The 23,378-nt window shown below is 37.4% G+C and overlaps 1 protein-coding gene across 3 annotated transcripts in view; it reads right to left on the bottom strand.

The window, feature by feature from the left end:
• Window positions 1–5,152: 5,152 nt before the first annotated feature.
• The window catches only part of HNF4G (hepatocyte nuclear factor 4 gamma), a 68,561-nt gene continuing 50,335 nt past the window's right edge, over window positions 5,153–23,378 (bottom strand). For all 3 annotated transcript variants that reach the window (XM_066993098.1, XM_066993099.1, XM_013172553.3), the window contains 7 exons: window positions 21,380–21,486; window positions 17,695–17,850; window positions 15,332–15,419; window positions 13,088–13,240; window positions 12,727–12,963; window positions 8,525–8,647; window positions 5,153–8,134 (listed from right to left, as the gene is read on the bottom strand). In XM_066993098.1, coding sequence (XP_066849199.1) covers window positions 8,016–8,134; window positions 8,525–8,647; window positions 12,727–12,963; window positions 13,088–13,240; window positions 15,332–15,419; window positions 17,695–17,850; window positions 21,380–21,486 — 983 coding nt within the window. In that variant the 3' untranslated portion in view covers window positions 5,153–8,015. The remainder of the gene's footprint in view (window positions 8,135–8,524; window positions 8,648–12,726; window positions 12,964–13,087; window positions 13,241–15,331; window positions 15,420–17,694; window positions 17,851–21,379; window positions 21,487–23,378) is intronic.

Here is a 23,378-nt window from a genome sequence, read left to right as displayed (position 1 = left end):
ACAAGATTCAATATAAATTAAGCTGTAAATAAATAAGGACTCTTACTCTGGGAAAGATAAGATTCAGGTGAGAGAGAAGACAGAGTAATGCAATTATTAGTTATTACACTAAAGGACCTTTATCACCAGCAAATAATATTATTAGGGCTGAAGACAGTAATTTGAGCAAATTAGTTCCATTAACATGCTTTAGTTGAAGTAGGTCCCATGAGTCTATTTAGTGTGCCGTTGAAGGCATATTCTTTGGGTCTGAGAGTTACTATTGTTTCGTGGTTCTTTTTTTAGCCTTCTAATGTCTTCATTACTCACACCACCACCACGCAGAATATGAAGATTACATTTGACATAGAATGGTCAATTCCAAGTATTTAAAACCTGGAAACAGCATTCAAAATACCAGAAAGATTGACTTGTATATGTATATGTGTATATATAATTTATATATATGCATATATATAAAATAATCAATAAACTAAATTATTTCCAGATCAAAATAATATGCCTTCTGATTTTCCTGTGTGTAAGTTTCATTGTTTGAGGAGGTTCTCTGTAACCACGATGCCTCGAAGCTCACTCCAACCGCAAAAATAAAGATTCCTTTTCATATATTCATATACCTCTAGAAGCTGAGACATTGAAAAAGGCAATAATTCTTAGTTCCTTGGCTGATTGTCCTTCTGTACTCATCAAACCTTCATGAATTTATCTTCTCTAACTGTTTTCCCTTGAGACTAACAACACTTCATTTTTGTAAGGCATTTTTCCCCACAATTCCCCCTAAGTGTAAATTTCACTTTAAACAGGTGTTTCCTTCTGTAAGTTAAAAACTGAAAACTCCAGCAGTGCTTTTCTCACAATCAAGGAGATGTATATTCCTCTTCTGCCCTCCTAAAGGACTCCATTCCTATTTTCATTTTCAAATTATTTGTTGGTTAATAAGCACCACCTCAGGCTGTCAGTCTCTGAACAGGCAGTGTCACAGGGATGGAATATCTGCTTCTATGTAGTTACTCACAGGATTAAATTTTAATTAACCTTCAAAAAATGAGTTGAAATAGATGACAGATCATTCTACAGTTAAATCATGAATTTGCTGTTGAGATAAAAATCGATATTAGTTCATGTTGCAAAAAAAAAGTGTACTTCACAGTAAATACATTAAATATTTATAATATATAATTTTGCTATTCTATAATACATCAGTCTGCATATTTTAGAGTATTGTTCCCTTACACTATTTCTGATCAAGACTAATGCTCATTAAAAAAAAAAAAAACACTAATATGACAATGAAAAAAAATGATATGGAAAATTCTTGTCCTCTGTCACAATTGTTATCTCCTTCACTTTTTGGAAACCACAGAACATTAGTCTTGGGCTATGGTAATCTTAATTATATCTTGGAACAGATGATGTTGGAAATATATTGAATAAACTCTATTGGTGAGATTGCCTTTGCCTCTTAATGCAAAATTTCTATGTTCATATGTTTGCATTATTTAAATTACAAAAGGCAGGCATCTGAAAAATGGGATGCTTTGTTAGGCAGTCATATTCACGAAAATTCATTCAGTTGTGAGGGGGTCAAAAAACAGCAAAAAAAAAAAAAAAAGAAACTTGCTGTTCAAAATGTAACAAGCTGCACCATTTCATTTAAGCAGCAAAATGCACATATGATCTCAAAACTAGGTTTCTATAAATTTGGCATACCTTTAGCTAGACAGTATTTTTAATCCAAACTATTGGGTTTTATTCCAAACAGGTAAAGAATGAGGACTATTCTAAGAGGCAACACAAGGGATCTGCAGATCAAGTGGTTTGCCTGTGGCCAATACCACTTATGGATGTAAGAGGTCAGCAGATTGCCAGCTCCAGTGCTTCTCTTTTCTCCACTGTTGTATCAAAGTGTTGACTTTGTACACAACTAAACTAAAAATTGGCCATGTATTTATTTCACGTTTGTTGGTCTGTGAGAAATATAAAATAAAGTATGAGTTATCATGCTGGATCAACTGCTATCATGATTACTTTTCAAGGTGACTGTGAGTCCTGGCTATCATCAGTGCTGTGCTTTGTGTCTTATGATGTTCCTAGAATGGGGAAACTTGTAGAGCTGCTCCAGGAAAAGTCATCAGGGCATATAGTTCAGGACTATGTAACTGGCAGGTTCACCCGTGCCACAAGCAACACAGTGTTATGGTAAAAGTGACTGATGACTGCTATGGGCTATATCGAGAGTCTCATTTCATTCCCATGGTGTTAGTACCCATTGATAAGAAATGTGTTTCAATAATGCTTAGAGAAAGGATCTTTGGACATCAATGCAGAATGCACACAGGCCTCCCTGTACAGTCACCCCACAGGGGGCCAAGAAGTTGTCTGAGGGTATGCTAAATTGCTGGGATATGCTTCCAGACCTGCTTTAAATAAATAAATAAATAAATAAATAAATAAATAAATAAATAAAAAAGAATCATCTGTTCCAAATTAATCTGATGTTTGCAGTGAACAAGTGATACACTGGACCACAAACAAACAAACTGTCTTGAGCAAGATTGTCTAAGCTTTCATCTCCACTATAGAGGTTCTTATGATATTTTCATGGAATCAATGATGTTATCAGATTTGTGCAAGCCTTATTTCATTCCTTGTTTCACTATTTTCCTTGAAAGACTGTAATGCATCTTATTCTAGTAAAATATTTTTTTCTGTAAACAGTCATAATCTCATTTTATTTCATAAGATAATTTAATTGAGAGAGTACTCTCCTGTTACAGTAAGATTTGTTACAAAGAGACCAGTGTTATTCAGATACAAGTAGAAAGAGTTTTAAAAAAACGTGGATGTCTAGGCTTTTTTTTCCTCATCTCAGAGCACAGAGCTTGAGCTTCAGATGAAACTACCCCTTGATCAGCACTTGCTACTGTTCACCCTGTGGACGTTTAACTCATTGTGTTAAGACACCAGTGACAATCAACTTTGCTAAAGGTAAAAGTGGTGTCAAGCCCAGAATCACCAGTGGTTACAATGAAGAGCTCTGTGCTGTGTAGGCCATACCACCATGGTGTAACCTGGAGCAGCTGTTACATCAGGCACCCTTACTCCTCTTTGTAATCAAGTTTAGATTTTGACTTTCTAAAAGGCTCCTTATTGACAAGTAGACTTTAGAATTCCTTAAAATGTTTGGATACCACAAGACAGTAAGGAACCAGAAAGAAGTAGTGATAAACACCAGCTTTGATGAGAGCTATATTCCCTTTCTTTCTGTATTACAAAACTGACAGAAGAGAAGGAAACCTGTTAACACAATGACTTAAAATTGCTGGAAAAAAATAATTTATTGCTTGCTTGCTTGCTTTTGGAACATAAAGAGAAAGATGAAACCAATTGTCTCTACATCATGAAAAAATATGAAAAATGTAGGCATTTGCAAAACAACACAGAAGATGTATGAAATAATTCATGGAAAATGTAGTGTTAAAAATTGGCCACAAATGTGATCAGATGAGCACCTCTCCTATGAAGAAAGGTTGTGAGACTTTTGGTTATTTAGCCTAGAGAAGAGAATGTTCCAGTGAGACCTTACAGCAGCCTTCGAGTATTTAAAGGGGACCTACAGAAAAGATGGAGAGGGACTCTTTATTTTGTGATAGAACAAGGGGGAATGGTTTTAAACTAAGGTGGTCTGTTTCGATTAGATGTTAGGAGGAAGTTCTTTACTTAGAGGGTGGTAAGGCACTGGAACAGGTTGCCCAGAGAAGCTGTGGATGCCCCATCCCTTAAAGTGTTCATGGTCAGGTTGGATGAGGCCCTGGGCAAACTGATCTTGTGGGAGGTGTCCCTGTCCATTGGAAGGGGGATGGAATTAGGTCCCTTCCAACCCAAATAATTATATGACTCTATGATGCTATTATTTTGTGATTCTAAGTGACACAAATATTGGAGGTGCACAATTAGAAATAGTCTGTTGGAAAGACACATTTTACTCAATCACAGACTGACAGACTTTATTCAGGTGAAAACAGAACTACCAAGTACACAAATATTAAACAAGAGTTATAATGAATTTTCTTCCTTTATTCTGACAATGTTAAATTTTCTGTCACAGAAGGTTCCTGGAACTCAATACCTTTACCCACATTCAGAATTCCTTAGATGGGAGGAATTTTATGCAGTGATTAGACCTGAAAGCTAATACATCCATCTCTCTCTCTAAAATATACACTCCTGATTCACCTACTGAAGCTGTCTGTAAAGCTGATTTATGGAAATCCTTTAAGAAGAGTCTGTCTGTCAACATTTCATGGCATTGAAGATTTAGAGGGTTTTCCATGTTTTCTCCATTGTAAGCTGAAAAAAAACACCCTCTTCTACTCCTTAAAGTCATAACTTATTTCATCTAAGTCAGCATTTACAAGTAAACAGCAGAGAAATCTTTAATCTAGACTAATCAGCCACAGACAAGTTTCTCAAAGAGACCTGAAGATCTCCAGCATTCAGAGAGAAGCCTCTTCTGCCTCCCATGACAGCTTTTTCCTGAAGCTTTGCACTCCAAATTAGAGACCATTTGAGCAAAAGCAAATAACCCAATTCATCGTGTTATTCCCCCCCCAAAAAAAAAATCCTCAAACCCACTTCTATTCAAAATCTACTCACTAAAACGTATACTAAAAGTATTTACATACAAAGTAAATAACTTCTTTGTTGTAACTAAATTGGTCTAAATAACAATGCACTAGAGCAAGGAAAGAGTGATCTGTGAAGTTATCCCTGTCCAGAAAAAAAAAAAAAAAAGACTTGAACATATGCTTCATTTTAAACACATATGGAATTAAGAACGGGCTTTAATACTTTTCTGAGGCAGAACTAAAAATTGAAAACCATAACTATGTAATACTTTGTCATGTTACAGTAGAATCAACTAAAATGTTGCCATCATATTCCTTCATATGATTTCAATATCCTTGTTGAGCAGGGGGTTGGACTAGATGACCTCCATAAGATCTCTTCCAACCTCAACCATTTTGTGATTCTGTAAATACTGTAGAGATGAAAGCATGTACGGTTTTATGCTTACTCATAAGATAAGCAATATAAAGCATCATAATTGTTTATGTAAATAGTAAAAAAAAAAAATACCGAAAGGCAAATGTGTCATTTGGATCACTCATTTTTCTTTATTGAGTTTTGATGAAAAACAGTCCATTTGAAATATTTCCAGCAACCATTTCAATTTCAAATGCTCAACACAAAAACTTAGTATCAGAGTTCAACCATATAAAGTTACATCTTGTTATAATTTAATATGTAACAAAGCTAATCATTTTTGATTTTGCATAATTAAGTTTACAAAAATAATGTTACATTTATAAAATAAATCAGCTTTTCCCAATAAATTACAGTGGTGTTCTTCTTATTCAAAAATGTAATACATCATACAAAATAGATAACACCTTTTAGTAAGATAAAATACTAAAGTATATTTTTCATCTTTTTGGCAGTGTGAGAAAACATTTTATTGTACATTTGATATCTAAACCACAGTGTGAAAACTAAGCACATTCAACTATTATGTGCATTGCTTATATAAGGCAGGGGCAGCCAACTTGTGGACTACTTTTTATTTCCACTTAAATGTTTTTAGTCAGACCAGTGCTGCCAGGTTCATGCAACGGGCTTAACTAATCTGATCCGGTGAAGTCATGCAGATCCAGCTAGAGACAAATACTCACTGTCTTTCTATGATAGGTATATAAAAGTGACCCCAGACAGTCGACTTCTGGGTATCTCTCATGCATGCTTTATCTGTTTCTGCACAAAGTGTTCGTGAACTGCTTGGAGAAATAGTACAGTCCTGATCCCTCTAAAGTTGATGGGAAAACTTTGGTACTTCTTTCTGTAATAAAAACTCATACTAAAAGGGTCTTGCAAAAAAAGCAATGAATTGAGAAAAAAATAAAGAGTAACCAACAAAAAGAAAAGCACACTCTATAAAGCAAGGTAAACTTTAAGAGCAACTGCGTGCAGACTTAAGTACAAATGCAACTACTTCAAAGTAACATAAGGAAAACCAGCATCTACCTGGTGGTAAATGTATTCTCATTAAAAACCGTTTGAACAGTTAGGTCAGCTCAGCATTTACTGTGTATTTATTTCCTGCTTGCAAAATAGTATCTGAAGAATAATATCCGTTTGTTTAAGTAACTTTAAAAGCCGGAGGTTTAATGCCTTTATGTCATCTTTGGATGTTGTGATTAAGACAGGTGTCTGGTTCAGGATGATCAACATCACACCTTGAAGAATTTCTGACTTGACTGTGTTTTCTTTTTGTAATAATTCAGCAAACTGCAAAATTTTATTCTTTCTTTTCTGTTTCTCTCCTATATAGCTTCTGGGAATAAAAAGTCTGAAGTACTAAAGGAAAAGCATTGCTGTCTGGAATAAATAAAATGTGTGAAGTGGCAATTTTCTTATGACATCAGTACTGTATGAACAGCATAATCACTTTGTATATCATAACGGATCATTTTCACAAATTGTTACTGAGATATGGCACAAGGTGTCCTTTGTGCAAATCAACAGCGCATCCATATCCAGATGGGTTAATACAGACTCCAGACACAAAACTTTAGTCAATGCTAGATCCTTCCAAATTGTAAAGGGAGAAGGAGATGGCAAAGGGGACTCTTCACAGTAAGTCAATTCGTCCCAAGCTTTTGAAGACTCTAAAAGTTTGAAATCCACAGAGCAAGTATTTTGTGTGATGGCTATTTTCATGGCTTGAAATACCATGGCTCAAACCAGGAACACTTGAAGGTGAACTCAGCCACGTCTGTTGCTTGGGTTAGTAAGCCATCTCTCTCTAGACAGAGAGCTACTACATAACTACAACTATTCTGTAGGTAAAGTTTAGAGTGATTGCTGAAACACACATTCACCAGCCACTTAGGTAAATAAACACAATGGCTACATTTACACTATTAAATTAAACAGTACAAAGTCTATATACTCCAGCCCTGAGGTCAAGTGGCATGGTCTGGCCACGTTCCTACAGTTATACTCTGTAAAGAAAGTTGGCCATATTCAAAGTGCCTAGTGAAAAGTGTTCCTAGACTGGCCTAATTCCCAAAGTATGCCCAGAAACTGTTTGGGAGAGCAATAGTTAGTCCTGACGACAAAACATTCCGGGCCCCCTTCTAACATTTTAGCAATATAAATGCTAGCATTCTGGTGTCTGCACCCATGCCTAGGCACTGTCTAGTTGAGTAATATAGACATTACTGTGTTTGTAGATTTTTAAAAGTCCCCAAACATCTTTGCATGTGGCAGATTCTCTGATTCATACAAATAGGTAAGCAGGGAAAATTCAACTCTTTTGTGGAAATTTTACTTGAAAGAGATGCTTCTTTCAAATCAGGATATTTAAAAAAACAGGGGGAGATGGGTTGGATATTTCTATCCATTCAGTATTTTCTCCTTTATATTTAACACATGCGCTTTGTTGGATAGCCTACTGCTTTATTATTTATGGAATCTTGGCTTTGGTTTGATTAACCCGTTTTTTCATGTCTACAATTCACAGCTAAACGAGCACTAACCAGTTCAGTCACAATGAAAAAAATAATTATATACACATCTAAAACAATAATATTAAGACAACAACTACAACAGGAAATAAAAAAAAAAAAAGAATCTGTGCAGTTAAAAGATCAGAAAATAGTATCAACCTTTATACATATTTTTCAGACTGCAGTAGCCACAGTTACAGCTGCACATGTCAGTTAGAACAGGAAGTATTACTTTCCAAATCATGAAGGGTTTTAAGAAACACCCACAGTAGTGGCTGCTGGGGAAATAATCTCCTTTATCATCCTGAGATTTTTAATGTGCAAGTGTCCTACCAATTTATTTAGTGCATAAAAAGGAAGAAAGAAGGAAAGGAGGGAGTGGGGAAGAAGGGAAAGACTGGGATAAAGAAGGAAGGTATGAAGAGCAAGACAAAGAGAGAAACATTATCACAATGTTTTTTGTTTCAAAATAGACTGCTGTGCAATTACTGAAGCCTGGTTTGTAGACATTTTGTATTCTTGTCCAGAGCCTTGAGGAGGGGAAGGTAATGGAGTTTCTGGAGTTGCTGGAAAAGAATTCAGAAAGAATTGTGTATTTTTAAATTCTGGCCTATTCCACATACGTATATATATACTACTGCCCCAAATGGATGTTCTTCTACATTTGGCATGCTCGGTAAATTGGACATTATCACAATTTCTCAGCTTATTAAAGACTGTTCATGTGAAACCGATGATATATCAGAATGGGGCTGAATTGTTAAAATTAGATTAAATTCAAGTCAAAGTATCTTATTTAACATTGTTTATAAATACCTGTTTTTAATGTACAATTACTTTAATATAAGAATGATGATGAAATAACTCTATGAGCACTGACAGGTCACCATTTTAATTAATATTTTAAACTGTAACTTTGAAATGTTATGTTAGAAGGCTAACTTGCAATTACTTACAAATCTGTTCTGCATGTACAGGAGCAGACATTGAACTTATGAGGATAGTTTGGCCAGTTAATGGATCTTGGGCTAAGTGAGGATGTACTGGATGATGCAGATGACTGGCATCATTAGAAGTACCTGCAAAAATAACACGAGCACATAGCAATTCAAAAGAGCATGTTGTTGCCAGCAATTTATACCGCAATAATTACATTTCTGTAGAGCAAATATTTTGATTGGCAATTTGAATAATTGCTTCTGGGTATTCATTAAACAATTTAACCAGACTTGAACCACATTAAGCACTACGTTTATTTGCACTGTTTTGACTGCAGTAACAGTGGATTTATTGAAATATTCGTAAGGGTTCTGCAATCTACATAAGGAATCTGCTCCCAGTATAACAACCAGTGCAACTAAGTAAAGGCAACAGGTGATAGTGGTAGGCACCTCTCTTCTGAGAGGTACAAAAGCACCTATTAGCTGACCTGAAGCACTCTTTAGAGAGGTGTGATGCTTACTGGGCATTTGTATCAGGGAAATTAAGTCATCAGGAGACTACCAAGCCTAGTTCAGTCCACTGACTATTATCCACTGTTTTTTTTTGTCATGTGGGCACCAGTGATAGGAGTGATAGAAGCAGTCGAAAGAGTATCAAGAAAGATTACAGAGCCCTGGGAGTCGCAGTAAGGGACTCAAAAGCAGGTAGTTTTTAATCAATCTTTGCAGTCAAAGGAAAGAGGTTTGAAAGGGCCAGTCAAAGCTGGCAAATCAACAAATGGTAACAGGGCTGGTGTCACAGACAGGCGTTTGGCTACTAAGACCATGAGATTCACCTTGACAAACCTGGCCTGCTAAGAGATAATGAGATTCATCTGTCAGAGGAGAGGAGAGCATCTTTGTTTGCAGGCTAGACACAGAAGTGAAGAGGGCTTTATACTAGGAAGGGGGAGGAGAGGGGAGAGTTACAGAGACAACCCAGACAACAAAATAAGGCTCAAGTCGACATACCTCCAGCAAATGCATGTAGTCAAGGTGTCTACAAGATATAACTATGGGGGGTTCTCCTGCACCTCTCGTGGGTTATTGGCATGTTTGGATACCTCTCTGAAGTGCCTGTGCACCAATGCACATAGCATAGGGAATAAACAGGAAGAATTAGAGATTTGTGTGTGGTTGCAGGGCTTTGATCTCATTGCAATTACAGAAATATGTTGGGATAGCTCACATGACTGGAATATTGTCATGGATGGCTACACGTTTTTTAAGAAAGACAGCCCAGGAAGGTTAAGTGGTGGAAGTTGGTGGATTTGCTCTTTATGTAAGACAGCAACTGGAATGTATGGAGCATCTACCTCAGGGTGGATGATGAACAAGTCAAGAGCTTATGGATAAGGATAAAAGGGCAGTCTAATGTGAGTGAAACTCTTTCGGGTGTTTACTACAGGCCACCTAAACAGGAAGTTGATGAGGCCTTCCACAGACAGCTGGAAGTAGTCTCATAATTGCAGGCCCTGGTTCTCATGGGGGACTTCAACCACCCTGACATTTGCTGGAAAGACAACACAGTTAGGCATAAACAATCCAGGAGGTTCCTGCAAAGCACTGACAACAACTTTTTTATACAATTGGAGGGTAGATGAGACAGCGAGGAGAGGTGTGCTGCTGGACCTTGTACTAACAAACAAAGGACTGGTTGGAGAAGTAAAAGTTGGCAGCAGACTTGGCTGCAGTGACCATGAGATGGTCGAGTTCAGGATCCTGCATGGAGGAAGCAGGGAATTAAGTAGGATTTCAACGCTGGACTTCAGAAAAGGAAACTTCGGCCTCTTCAGGGGCCTACTTGGTGGAATCCCATGGATTAGGGCCCCAGAAATGAAGGGGCGGGGGTGGGGAGGTGGGTGTCCAAGAGAGATGTTTTTTATTCAAGCATCACTTCCTCCAGCCTTAAGATTGGTGCATCTCTATAAGTAAGAAGTCAAACAAAGGGAGTAGGAGACCTGCATGGATAAGCAAGGAGCCCCTGGAAGAACTCAAACAGAAGAAGGAAGTACATGGAATGTGGAAAAAGCAATAAGCCACATGGGAGAAATACCGGAACGTTGTCAGAATATGCAGGGATGCAACAAGGAAGGCTAGGATTCATGTGGAATTAAATCTGGCAAGGGATGTCAAGGACAACATGAAGGGCTTCAAATACATCAGAGAGGAAGACTAGGGAAAATGTGGGTCTGCTGCTGAATGGGGTGGGTGTCCTTGTGACAAAGGATACAGAGAAGGAAGAATTACTGAATGCTTTCTTTGCTTCAGACTTTACTGCTAAGGCCAGCCCTCAGGAATCCCAGGCCCTGGAGACAAAGAAAAAATCTAGAGAAAGAATGACTTTCCATTGGTTGAAGAGGATCAGGTTAAAGATCATTTAAACTAACCTTATACCCACAAATCCATGGGCCCAGTTGGGATGCATCCACAAGTGCTGAGGGAGCTGGTGGATGTTATTGCTAAGCCACTCTCCATCATCTTTGAAAAGTCATGGAGAACAGGGGAGGTGCTTGAGGACTGAAAGAAAGCCCACGTCACCCCGGTCTTCAAAAAGGGCAAGAAGGAGGACCCACAAAACTACAGGCCAGTCAGCCTCAGCTCCATCCCTGGAAAGGTGATGGAACAGTTCATCCTGGATGTCATCTCTAAGTATGTGGAGGAAAAGAAGGTGATCAGGAGTAGTCAGCATGGATTCACCAAGGGGAAATCATGCATAACTTACCTGATAGACTTCTATGACAGAATGACTAGTTGGGTAGATGAGGTGAGAGCAGTGGATGTTGTCTACCTTGACTTCAGCAAGGGTTTTGGTACTATCTCCCACAACATCCTCATAGGCAAGCTCAGGAAACATGGGACACATGAGGAGACAGAAGGACTGAGAACATGGATGGATGGCAGAGCTCAGAGGGTTGTGATCAGTGGTGCTGAGTCTAGTTGGAGACCTGTAGCTAATGGTGTCTCACAGGAGTCAGTACTGGGTCCACTCTTGTTCAACTTATTTATCAATGATGTGGATGAATGGATAGAGTGAGCGCATCCTCAGCATGTTTGCTGGTGATACAAAACTGGGAGGAGTGGCTGACTCACCAGAGGGCTGTGCTGCCATTCAGAGAGACCTGGACACACTGGAGAGGTGGACTGACAAGAACCTCATGAAGCTCAGCAAGGGAAAGTGTAAAGTCTGGCAGCTGGGGAAGGACAACTCCAGACACCAGTACAAGCTGGGGTCTGATCTGCTGGAAAGCAGCTCTGCAGAGAAGAGCCCAGGAGTCCTGGCAGACAAGCTAACCATGAGCCAGCAGTGTGCTCTTTTGGACGAGAAGTCCAATGGTATCCTGGGGTGCATTAGGAAGAGTTGCCAGCAGGTTGAGGGAGGTAACCTTTTCATTCTACTCAGCCCTGGTGAAGCCACATCTGGAGTACTGTATCCAGTTCTGAGCTCCCCAATACAAGAGGGTTATGGAGCTCCTGGAGAGAGTCCAGCAGAGAGCTACAGATATGATTAGGGGACTGGAGCATCGTTCTTATGAGGAAAGGCTGAGGAAGCTGGGCCTATTTAGCTTGGAGAATAGAAGGCGGAGAGGGGATTTTATCAATCTACATAAATATTTTAAAAGCGGGTGTCAAGATGATGGGGCCAGTCTCTTTTTGGTGGTGCCCAATGATAGAATGAGAAGCAACGGGCACAAACTGAATCACAGGACGTTCCATCTGAATATGAGGAAAAATGTCTTCACGGTGAGGATGAGTGAGCACTGGAACAGGTTGCCCAGAGAGGTTGAGGGGGATGGGTGATACCTTTTCAGGAGATATTCAAAACCCTCCTGGACATGATTCTGTGTAACGTGCTCTAGGGCACCCTGCTTGAGACTGGGATGTTGGACTAGATGATCTCCAGAAGTCCCTTCCAACCTCAAATATTCTGTGATTCTGTGATTCTGTGAATTCTATGTTTAGATATCCAGCAATGACTGAGAAAAACACAGTAAAATCAGGTTGTAGGACTGAGGGAACAACATGAGCGGCCGTCTTTAGCCAACAATTATATGACCCAAAGCTCAGTCATTGTGGCAGTAGTCACAGTGCTTGCTTACATCATGATTCCCTCAACATCCCTGTATGCTACATTCAACAGAATAAAACATGGTAAATTTGAGAGGTTGTTATCTTACCTCCCAGTAACATTTCCTGAAGCAAACTGTCAATTTTAACCATTCCAAACAGTTTAACCAACTGTATTTGCTCAATCATTTGCCAAGTGATGCTCTGGAGTGTAGGCAGTAGAAGCAGAAGTTCTCCAAATCTTCCTCGGGAGTCATATTGACGGTCATTGATATAATCCTCTAAACTTATTTGGACTTGGAACCGCATGTTCTTAATCTTTACTGGATTACTCAAGCCCTTTGCATCTGAAAAAACAAAACAAAACAAAACAAAACATGAGCACTTGCTACATGAACAGAGATTGGTTTCAATATAATCTGAACAAAATCAATAATTGGCAATAATTCTGAAATATTTTCAAATATGTACCTGGGTCAAAAAACACAATTGCTTTCAAGCAAGCATACTCATTGTCATCTATTTGAATTTCCTGGAAGGGTCGAACTAGTTCATCTAGAATCCGATTTGCCACTCGACTGATCTCTACTTCTGTACTGTTGCGATGGATTATGTAATTGTTACCTTGGAGAGAAAGAATACCAACATGTTGACTGATACAAAGATTTAGATGTAACATAATAAATGAAGAACATTTTTCAAAAATATACTTCATTTTGCTTAATCAAATTGTTTTTTGTTTTTTTGTTTGTTTTTTATTCAATAGCTATCCATTATATCATACAAAACTGTTAAATTACAGCTCTCACCTAGTAAATAAACTGTGTGGATGAATATGCCAACATGTGTAGTTACGGTTTAGTCTACAGGACTAAGGTGGAAATTTGAATGCATGAACATGGAGGAAGTAGGCCTTTATACAAAAGATAAATATAATGTAAATCAATCTAAAAATTCTTCCTCCTCCATTACAATAACATATCCCAAGCTGAATGATCAGGATTTGTCCATGGACAAAGAAAACTTCTTTCAGAGAAGGCACCAGAAATGCTTCTTTATCCAACAGGTTCTCCTGTTATTCCTAATAAAATGTAGAAGCATCAGAAAATTTTCAGTAAAGAACCAATTTTCTCTGCTCTTATCATTTTAAATTTTGATATTGGGTAAGTGACCATTTTGGTATCTTCTTTCAACTTCTGTACAGAAATCATCTAACATAAGTAATGAGAACAGTGGGAAAACCATAGAATTTCCAGAAGCCACAAAGCAGTTTTTGAAAGAAAAGCTGATGATTATATCACAAGAGATCCATGCCAAAATGACTCATAAACTATACAGGCATCTACTTCTAGGCATCGGAAATAAGCCTTAGAGCCTCAAATTGTTTCTTATTTTTGTATATATGCTGATTCTGGTGATGCTGACTATAATTTTCTGCTTATTTTCTCATTATTTGTCCTTATTACTTACTAATCCTAATAAAACTGTAAATATCTCATTTTTATTTCATTAATTTTGTCAGTAAAACTGCAGCTAGAGAAAGAAGCTACATCAAGGAAGTCATTTGTATAGTTTCTAATTTGAAAATATCGCTGGTGCGCTGGTGCCAGTAATATCTCCAGAGCAATCTCCACTAATATCTTTCTGTTGCTTTAATGTTATGGTATGTGTGAAAGTAAATTCAAGCTGATTTAGAGCTATGAAAAGGCAGTCCCAAAGACAGCAAGTAGCAGAAAACTTTCTTGTACCACAACACTGATAAGTCCTTATTCTTCATAGTCTTGACACACATCAACATTCCAATAAGACTTACACACTTTCTCACAAAACAGCCAAAGCACTGCACGTATTCAGTGAGACCATTTTGGCAGGGTGCACTTGAGACTGGCAGAGTACTGTGTCAGACAATGCTAACATGTCATAATCCAGGTCATTATGCACACAGGCACACATCTCATCATATGACTGTGCTTCTCTGTTGTGTGAATGAATGGAAGACATGCTTCCACCATGTGACAATGTCCCTTTAGCCATGGTCTCTTTATATAACTCAGAAAAGGTGTCATTTACAGTGACCAACAATAAGTTTGTCTCATGATTTGTTACACATGCGACACTCCTCAGCATGCCATGGATGTACCTGTCTCTCACATGACAGGGGACAAAAGGATTGCTCTTTACATGATGAAAATGTGATGACCGTCAAGGCAGCAGTGAAAGACCTCTTGCGAAAGATAGTTGCAGGGAACAGGCCATTCACTTTTCTAGCCTGTAAGATCTCTGTCTAAAGAGCTCTCGGGGAAGTACCAGATAAACAGTTTTCATGAAGACTGAAATGACTCCTCTCTTTAAGAGACTCCTCTCTTAAATGGTTTCTTGTGTGTTTTTGTTGTTGTGTTGTTTTGTTTTGTTTGTTTGTTTTGCTTATTTTTAATGGAACAAAGATGCCAGGAAGATTGCTAATATAAGGAAACTATTTGCTAGGAACTCTCTGAATTGTTTCTCATATCTGATTTTTATTCATGTTAATTCACACAAAAAATGTCCTGCTTTTGCTGAAACAGGGCATGTGACATTATGTCTTTAATAGCTGTTTAGCATTCACAGAATGTATAGCTTTAATTGTGCCAGAACAGTTGTCCCACTCGTGTGATTACATGGTTGCTAGTGTACTATAACATCATCATTATTAATTGAAATAAAATCAATATTTACCTAAAAGTAAAATGTCCTTATACCCCATAGACCGTTTTGCTGCTCCAAGCAACAGGTGTTCCCCAGCATGTGCTCTTAACAGGGCAACCTTAAAAAAAAAAAAAAAAAAGGAAAGAAAAAAGAAAAACACAGCAGATTCATTAGAAAATAAAGCAAAACTTCTAAACAGGGGAAAAGAAATGAGGATGCATATTACCACAGGTACATTCAGCTATAGGTACTGTTAAGATTCCAAGGTACAATGTAAACTAAATGAAAAAAACTTCCATTTTGTAGCACTGAATTAATAACGCACTATAATTAAATTGTTATACTTTGTCACTTCTAACGGTTGGTCTAGATTTTAAACTTACAGCTCTGGAGAATACTTCTCAATAAATACTGTACATGCATTTATTTCTGAGTGTTTTTTTCATTATCAAATTTTGCTCTGGAATTGTAAGTTGGTACTAAAGACTCCAGTGGGTTGGAATGAACTATGGTGATAAATTCTGCAGTATTGCTCTTTCATTTTTGTCACATTGAACCAAAAATTTATGTTGTACTTAAAAGAGCTTTTTTCCCCAACACAGCCAGATATGCTAAAATATCTGCTACAGTCAACAACAAAGAAACCTGATTCATACCAGGAAGGCAGTTCGAAATGTGATCATTAGTTTACTCTTTGTCACCTATTTACTCTCCTTTTTAATGTCTGCTTGAAGCACTGACCTCCATTTCCTCACAGAATTTCTGTCTTTGCAAGCAATTCTTTTCTTATGAACCCAAGTTAATACTTTATGGGTGACGTAAAGGAACACAGCACTTAGGAATACTTAATGTGTTAAGACTCGTCAGATTCTCAGTAGAGTTAACTTATCCACATTGACATGCTCCATGGTTTGACTTCAAGATCAGGAATCATTTGTCCCAAACTAGATGGTTTACTTGATAAATAAATGCACAATGCCTGATAGAAAGAGGTTATCACAAATGAAAATGTGGCATTCGTTTTAACTTCCAATACCTTTGTCATTGTTTTTCTAACATACTTAAAGTTCAGGAATATTTCCCAGACATACTCTTTGAGTAGTGCAAGGGTGTTTTCAGCCTTAAGTTATCTCTTATCTTTCCAAGCAATATATTTTTTTCTTTTTAAGAAAGCCAGTAACTTTTTAATGATGCCTGATCCTTTCATGCCATACTCTTTCATGCCATCTAAACAAGTTAAAAGCAGCAATATTTATTGCTTGCTTTTGTTGCCCTTATGGAACCATTGTATTTAAAGATCTAACATTATTTTTCTCCCTCTTTTACATGAACAGATTTTTAACTTATTTCAGTACTTTGAGTATGTGCACACATATTATGTGTGTTTACTAAAGCATCAAGATCCTACTTTGGAGGGAATCTTCTGTCGCCTGAAACAACTCCATATACCTGAGAATACCAGCAAATGAGCTCAGTTTGAGTTTCAAATCCAAGGATGATCTGACCCTCTTCACGGGACTTTATTAAAAACTGAAAGACTGAAGAGGCAAAAAGAAGACCTTCTCAATGCCACTTCCCAGAGGCATTTTCAAGCTGAATTAAATGTCAGTGGACTGGAATCAGGAGATCCTGAGCCATGAATTAACCTTCTACCCAGGCGGTCAGTGACAGGACTGCCTACTGCAACATGAAGACACTTGTTCTAAGTGTGCCAGCATGGTTAACTCTGAAAACCACTAAACATTAGGTGTATTACAGATGTGATGATAGGTCAGACCTCTGTCACATAAAAACCCTGAAGAACCCGTCAAGGTTTAATGACTTTTTCCCCACACTCTTGTTATATACAATATAATTTGAGTCCATTATATCATACGAAAGATTACTTGCTATAGAATGACATCAATACGTGTTTGGCAATTACTCAAGATTCTCATGACTTTTTTTTTTGTAAGGAAAACCTGCTTCATATTAAATAGCAGGATGTCTTAAACCATATTATAATGAAAGATGGACACAAAATAAACACTTTGCAAGATCAGAAAAAAAAGTTCTTTTTTTACAAGATTATTTTTTTTTTCATTTTTACATTCAGCTTGGTATCTCCTTGCAAAACAATGCAGAAAGCACAAAATACTGAAGGACGTATTGGTTTGCTGAAGACTTGATTCCTTCCTTTAAAAGGCTGAAGTCATATAAATTTCCTCTATTTTTGTGATGGTAATGTTATAAAACTTAAAAAATAAAAAGGGGGGGGGGGGGGGAAGGTGGATCTAATACCCAACTCTATTTGAACAGAAAAAAAAAAAAAATGACTGTTTACTCATAAAATTTAAATATCACAGAAATGACACAACAGTAATTAAAGTTCTCTCTTTGGTCTCCTCTTGTACCTGGTCATCCAATGGTAATTCACAGAAGCCTGGAATATATTTAGCCCATTCCACCAAGACCAAAAGTTGTTGCTTCATAGATTCACAGACATCACTAATACCAGCAATTTTCTTAGCATTTATGTCAGTGCTTGCACCAGGACTGGAGATTGAGATCTGGACATATTGAAAGAAAAAAATAATAATGTTGAATTTCATATAATTGCATTTATATGACAGGTTAACAGCATATTTAAAAAAAAATGACAGCAGTTATCACATACTCTTGAGACATTCCTTGACTATGTAGACCAATAACTGCCAACAATGAATTATAATTTTTCTCATTATTAGCAGTGTATATTAAAGTATATTTAAAATTACACTATTCATATCATGATACAATATCGTCTTATTCCAAAGCATCATTTTTAAAGATACTAAAGCTTTCTTTTCTTTGTCTATAGATGGGAGAGTTTTGTTTTGCTTTTTTTTGTTGTTGTTGCTTTGTTTTGTTTTGTTGTTGTTGCTTCTTTTTTTCCTCTAAAATGGTTATCATTTACCTCATTTTAGAAAAATGAAAGAGCTCATAGAGGCAATAACATTAAGGGCAAAGAAAAAGAGAGATAAAGAGGGAGGAGAGGAGAGAGGAGAGGAGAGAGGAGAGGAGAGGAGAGGAGAGGAGAGGAGAGGAGAGGAGAGGGGAGGGGAGGGGAGGGGAGGGGAGGGGAGGGGAGGGGAGGGGAGGGGAGGGGAGGGGAGGGGAGGAGAGGAGAGGAGAGGAGAGGAGAGGAGAGGAGAGGAGAGGAGAGGAGAGGAGAGGAGAGGAGAGGAGAGGAGAGGAGAGGAGAGGAGAGGAGAGGAGAGGAGAGGAGAGGAGAGGAGAGGAGAGGAGAGGAGAGGAGAGGAGAGGAGAGGAGAGGAGAGGAGAGGAGAGGGAGGGGAGGGGAGGGGAGGGGAGGGGAGGGGAGGGGAGGGGAGGGGAGGGGAGGGGAGGGGAGGGGAGGGGAGGGGAGGGGAGGGGAATACTGTATGAGACCTATGAATCTGAGTTTCACCTTCCATTTTACTTCAGAAAGCATCCTCAGGAAATCCGGTGATTTGGTTATAGCTGCTGCCCCCACCCCAGTCCCAAGATAAGAAAAGATTGTTTGATTTTTTATATAGTTACAAATTTCAGGATGCTGGATGCTATTTAGGTTGACTCCTACCATATTCCTCTCATTTGCAGATCCATGTTAAATCCCCCATTGGGATCCATGGTAAAATCCCATTTTACTTGGGTGGTCAAAGGGAATTGCACTTCTGAACTAAAGCCCAGCACTTCCTACATAATTCAGTAGCCTAAAACCTTGGAAACAGCTTAGACAGTAACGGCAGTTAACCATCTGAACATTACTTCTCAGGGGAATACAGCAGCCAGGCAGGTGAAAAAATCCTCAGACATAATTCAAAGGCTATCATGTAGGAAAAACATTAGAGACATTGTCTCTTTGTAGGCAGACCATTTGTGAAATCCCTGCTGTAATCATGAGTCCATTTCTGGTATCTGTTCTACAAAAACAAAGTTGAAAACACTGAATATCATTCAGGTAAGAACTACCAGTGTCATTCAATCTAGAAAACCCACAGTACAGTAAGAGAACAAAGAAATTCAACATATTTCATTTTTTTTTTTCCAGAAAAGTAAGAGGAGTCTTGATCATGATTCAAAAATACCTACACAGAAAAAAAAAGTTTTGATAGCAGGATACTCTCTGATCTACAAGAAAAAGACATATTACTATCCACCAACCAGTTGATGGGAAGGACCACCAAAGAGGGAAAAGAACAGGCAGTTTAAATCATTAGACTTATTGACCCATGAACCTGATACATCTCCATCCTTTAATATCTTTTAATCAAAGTGATGCAACTTTATAAATTATACCTTCTAGGAAAAAATATGGGCCGTGTGCTGAAATTACTTCATGAACTTCTGTTGGGGATTCATAATGAACTCCTAGGTTTGCATTTCTTTACAAGGACATGAAGCTGTGAACTTTCCTTTTTCTATTTCTTCATTGCTTTGACCTGCCCTTCATTTCTGGGGTTCAACATGGGAGTCATCAACTTGATGAACATGACAATATAACACTATATCCCTATCATCCTGAGAAGCATCAGTGACTCATATCTTTACTGATATGAGAATCTACCATGTCCCTTTCGCAATTACATGATCCAGAAAGCTTCTCCTGTCCCTGTGAGAAAAAAATTTTACTTGGACAATTTGCCCTCATGAGGGATATTAGGGGACAAGGCAATTTATTTTCTCCATTTTAATATGAAAATTAAAAAATGGAAGAATGCTATCTTCTTCCTCATTTTCAAAGTTGAAGGACTTAGCCAATTATTTGTGACACTACCACCATTTCCAAGTCTCTTCTCAGGACTGAACTCATCTTACAGACCCATTTGATTGAGGAGAAAAAAGAAAAAAAAAAAAGAAAAAAAAAAAAAAAGGACTTGAAGGATTTCACTTTTCCGTCATGTTAATGTCACCTCTTGGTCTTTGAGATGACTTTCATATATATCTTCATATGTGCTTGGCTTATTGGGAGAAATTCTCTTCTACTACAACATACCAAATAAGTATAATACATTCACATGTATGCACAAGGTGATGTTTTAGGACAAGAATCTAACAGCTGAAAAGAAGTTTGTGGCAGAAAAGACTGAGGACATGATTCTGTTTAAGACAGCTCTTATTGCTGAACTGCAGGTGTCTGTTGGAAATGATTAAGGGAGTAACACACACAAAGCACAATAAGCAAGTTCAAAGAATTACTAAGGAGGTAAAAATAGGTATATTTTTCATACTGTATAGTATGAAAGGTAGGAAGGTACATTACGTTCATCTAGTCTGCCAAGACATGCAATATGTGCCAAAGCCTATCACCCAGTAATTCCTGCATCAATTCTTTACAGACAGTTTCACCCTAAGAGAGATGCTGATAAAGGATGAGATTACAAAACATTTGGGGATGTATAAATCATTCAGCATGAAATCATAAAGGTGGCAGTTAAATTCTAAGTTAGTAAGAGGTGCAAGAATGCAGAATCAATGACCATGATTTATCTGAGTTGCAGAAAAGGACTGGAGACTGTTCCAGTCAGTAATTGATTGAACATGAGAAAAAAAAAAAAAAAGAAAATTAAGTTCAGATGAGACAAAGAAAATTTAAAAGCGAGATGTGAATAGACTACAGTTGGAACACTTCTGTTTGCCGTATTTATAATGTTTAAGGATATTAAAAATGGGATTTTCAAAAGAACCTAAGGAAATGAGTGTCCACACCCCTTTGAAATGTAATGGCTTTGGACAAATTTTCCCTAATGTTTCATGAGAAAGCCAGTCTCAAGGATAGATAGATGCCACAAGCTGCCTGAGACAGAAATTGATTTAAAAGCAGTAAGAACCATAAAGCTTTATTAAGAAAGGCGCCTAGGACATATTGTCCTGGACAAAGTAGAATTTTTTTATTGACTTTGCTTTAAGAAGGTATTCTATTGCTGATTCTTTCATTGGGAAGTTGAAGCTGGGTGCATTTTGCAAATAGGAGAAAAAACAATCTTCATTTAACACAATGAGAAACTGAAAGCATTTAACTATTGCATAAATGTTCTTAAAGTTAGGAAATAATTTTATGGTAGATCTCAATACCTGACGGGAGAGTGTCTCAGCTTGTGACAGCGTGCTAATAGATGGAATGTTGCAGCCATCGAAATTGTTTCTTCTTGTACTTATTCTGTCCCGTTCATTTTGTACAGCTGGAAGAAAATAATTGTCTCATTTATTAACTTGTAGACATTACCACACAATATCATTTCAGAGGTTTACTAGATAAGCATAAGAATCAAAAGATATGACATCAAAAAATACTTTCTGCTTTTAGTTCTGTGTAGTGAGGAAAGATGACAATACCTGTTCATGGTCCTTATCCATATAATGATGTTTGCCTGTAAAACTAAATATAACTAATTGCATCGAGACACTGAATTATTAGCATTTTTGTGACTGTCATTATTAAAGTTAAATATATATATATATGTTTCTTCCTTTGAACTTGAACATATTCTGTCATTTTGTTATTTTACCCACTTCAGTAAATGAGGCTTTATGACAATGGTAGAAATTGACATCTCTGGACTGCTGAATAGGTCAAGAGGCACCACCACTGACAAAATCTCTGAGTGAGAGGAAGTCTGAAAGCCCTACTCTTGGTTTTCTGTGAAAAACCCTGAAACAGAATGAATGGCTAACTAAATCCTCTAGTAATGTAATTTGAGGGCTTAAATCTCATGTTCCTCAGTGCAAATGAATTCCTAGCCAGTCTACAGAGCATTAACTAAGTACAAATATATATACAATATATTAAAAAAGCAAGAAAAAAGTTCCAGGAAAGTAAGTTTTGTCTCATGGGGTCCTAAAAAAGCCAGTTAAAAGGACTTTGGATAAGAAATCCTTAATTAGTACATGGAAGGCTCATGAAGCAATAAGGCTTACTTTTGAATTCAAGGAAGAAGAGAAAATAAAACTATCAATCAGATTTTTCTAAAACCCAGACCATGTCCAAGATTAGGCCAAGAAGGAAAAAAAAAAAAAAGAAGAAAAACAACAAAAAAAAGAATTATGCTGAACACATCTTTTCATTGAACAGAATCTTTTCATTGCACAAGGGATCTCATCATCTTTTAAGAGCAGTAGCTTTATTTCCAAAGATATGTTTGCTGTTTTGTGGGAAACAATCTGCATTACAGAATTTAGGAGTAGTACCAAAGGCTTCAATAAAAAAGAAAATAAATAAATAAAAATTCCATACACTGCATAGTTTTCAGGGTTTATCTGAACAATGCACACAGTTTATTCCTGAGGTGTAGTAACTTTTTGCCAAGGACATTCAATGATGGGCCTTTTATTAAGGTCACAATAAGAAATGTTGCGCAGTGATAAACACAAAGTGCTAAATGTTTGTGCAGACGTGAAACAAACAAACAAAAATAACATTTTTTACAAGAATGGAGAATAAACATTCACTTTGGATCTCAGCAGCTTAAGTGCTACATAGTTAAAATAAGGTCAGCAATCAGCAATGATTGGTATTAGAAAAATAGTACGTTATTCTGACAATCACTAGTGAAAGTCACTAGCAGAGCACTTTGACAATCATAGGCAAATGATTCTATTTGCTCTTGTGTATGTATAATTTCTGACAGACTGGATTGTCTGTCTTCCTAAAACCTTTGTTCAGACTCCATCTGCATAAGTGGGAATATTTGCTCAAAGAGGGCTTGTATAGCCTCTACCCGCTGAAGCCCTTTTTCACTTTCACACTGAAAGAGAGATTTGCTGAAAACAAGCTGAGAATACATCATATAAACTATATTACAGTTACAATATAAGATTTAACCTGAAGGCGTACAGAGGTCTAAAACAGAATATGAGTAGTGAAATTTACAGTTTAGTCTTTTCAATTACTTTAGTACCGGGAAGCCGTGAATAAACGTAGCTTGGACACAAGGAAAAATTAAAGTTCTATAGGTAGTGGGATCAGAGGAGGCAGAACAGTGTAAATGAGATTAAAAGTTTTGAATAGGATATATCTTTTTAGTTCATAAACATAAGTCAGCAGCATGCCTTGTGGTGGCATCCGCAAACCATG

The sequence above is a fragment of the Anser cygnoides genome, chromosome 2, assembly GCF_040182565.1.
Source record: "Anser cygnoides isolate HZ-2024a breed goose chromosome 2, Taihu_goose_T2T_genome, whole genome shotgun sequence".
In the NCBI taxonomy this organism is placed as follows: Eukaryota; Metazoa; Chordata; class Aves; order Anseriformes; family Anatidae; genus Anser; species Anser cygnoides.
Note: the sequence above shows the minus strand (reverse complement) of the source record. Positions and strands in the feature narration are given on the sequence as shown.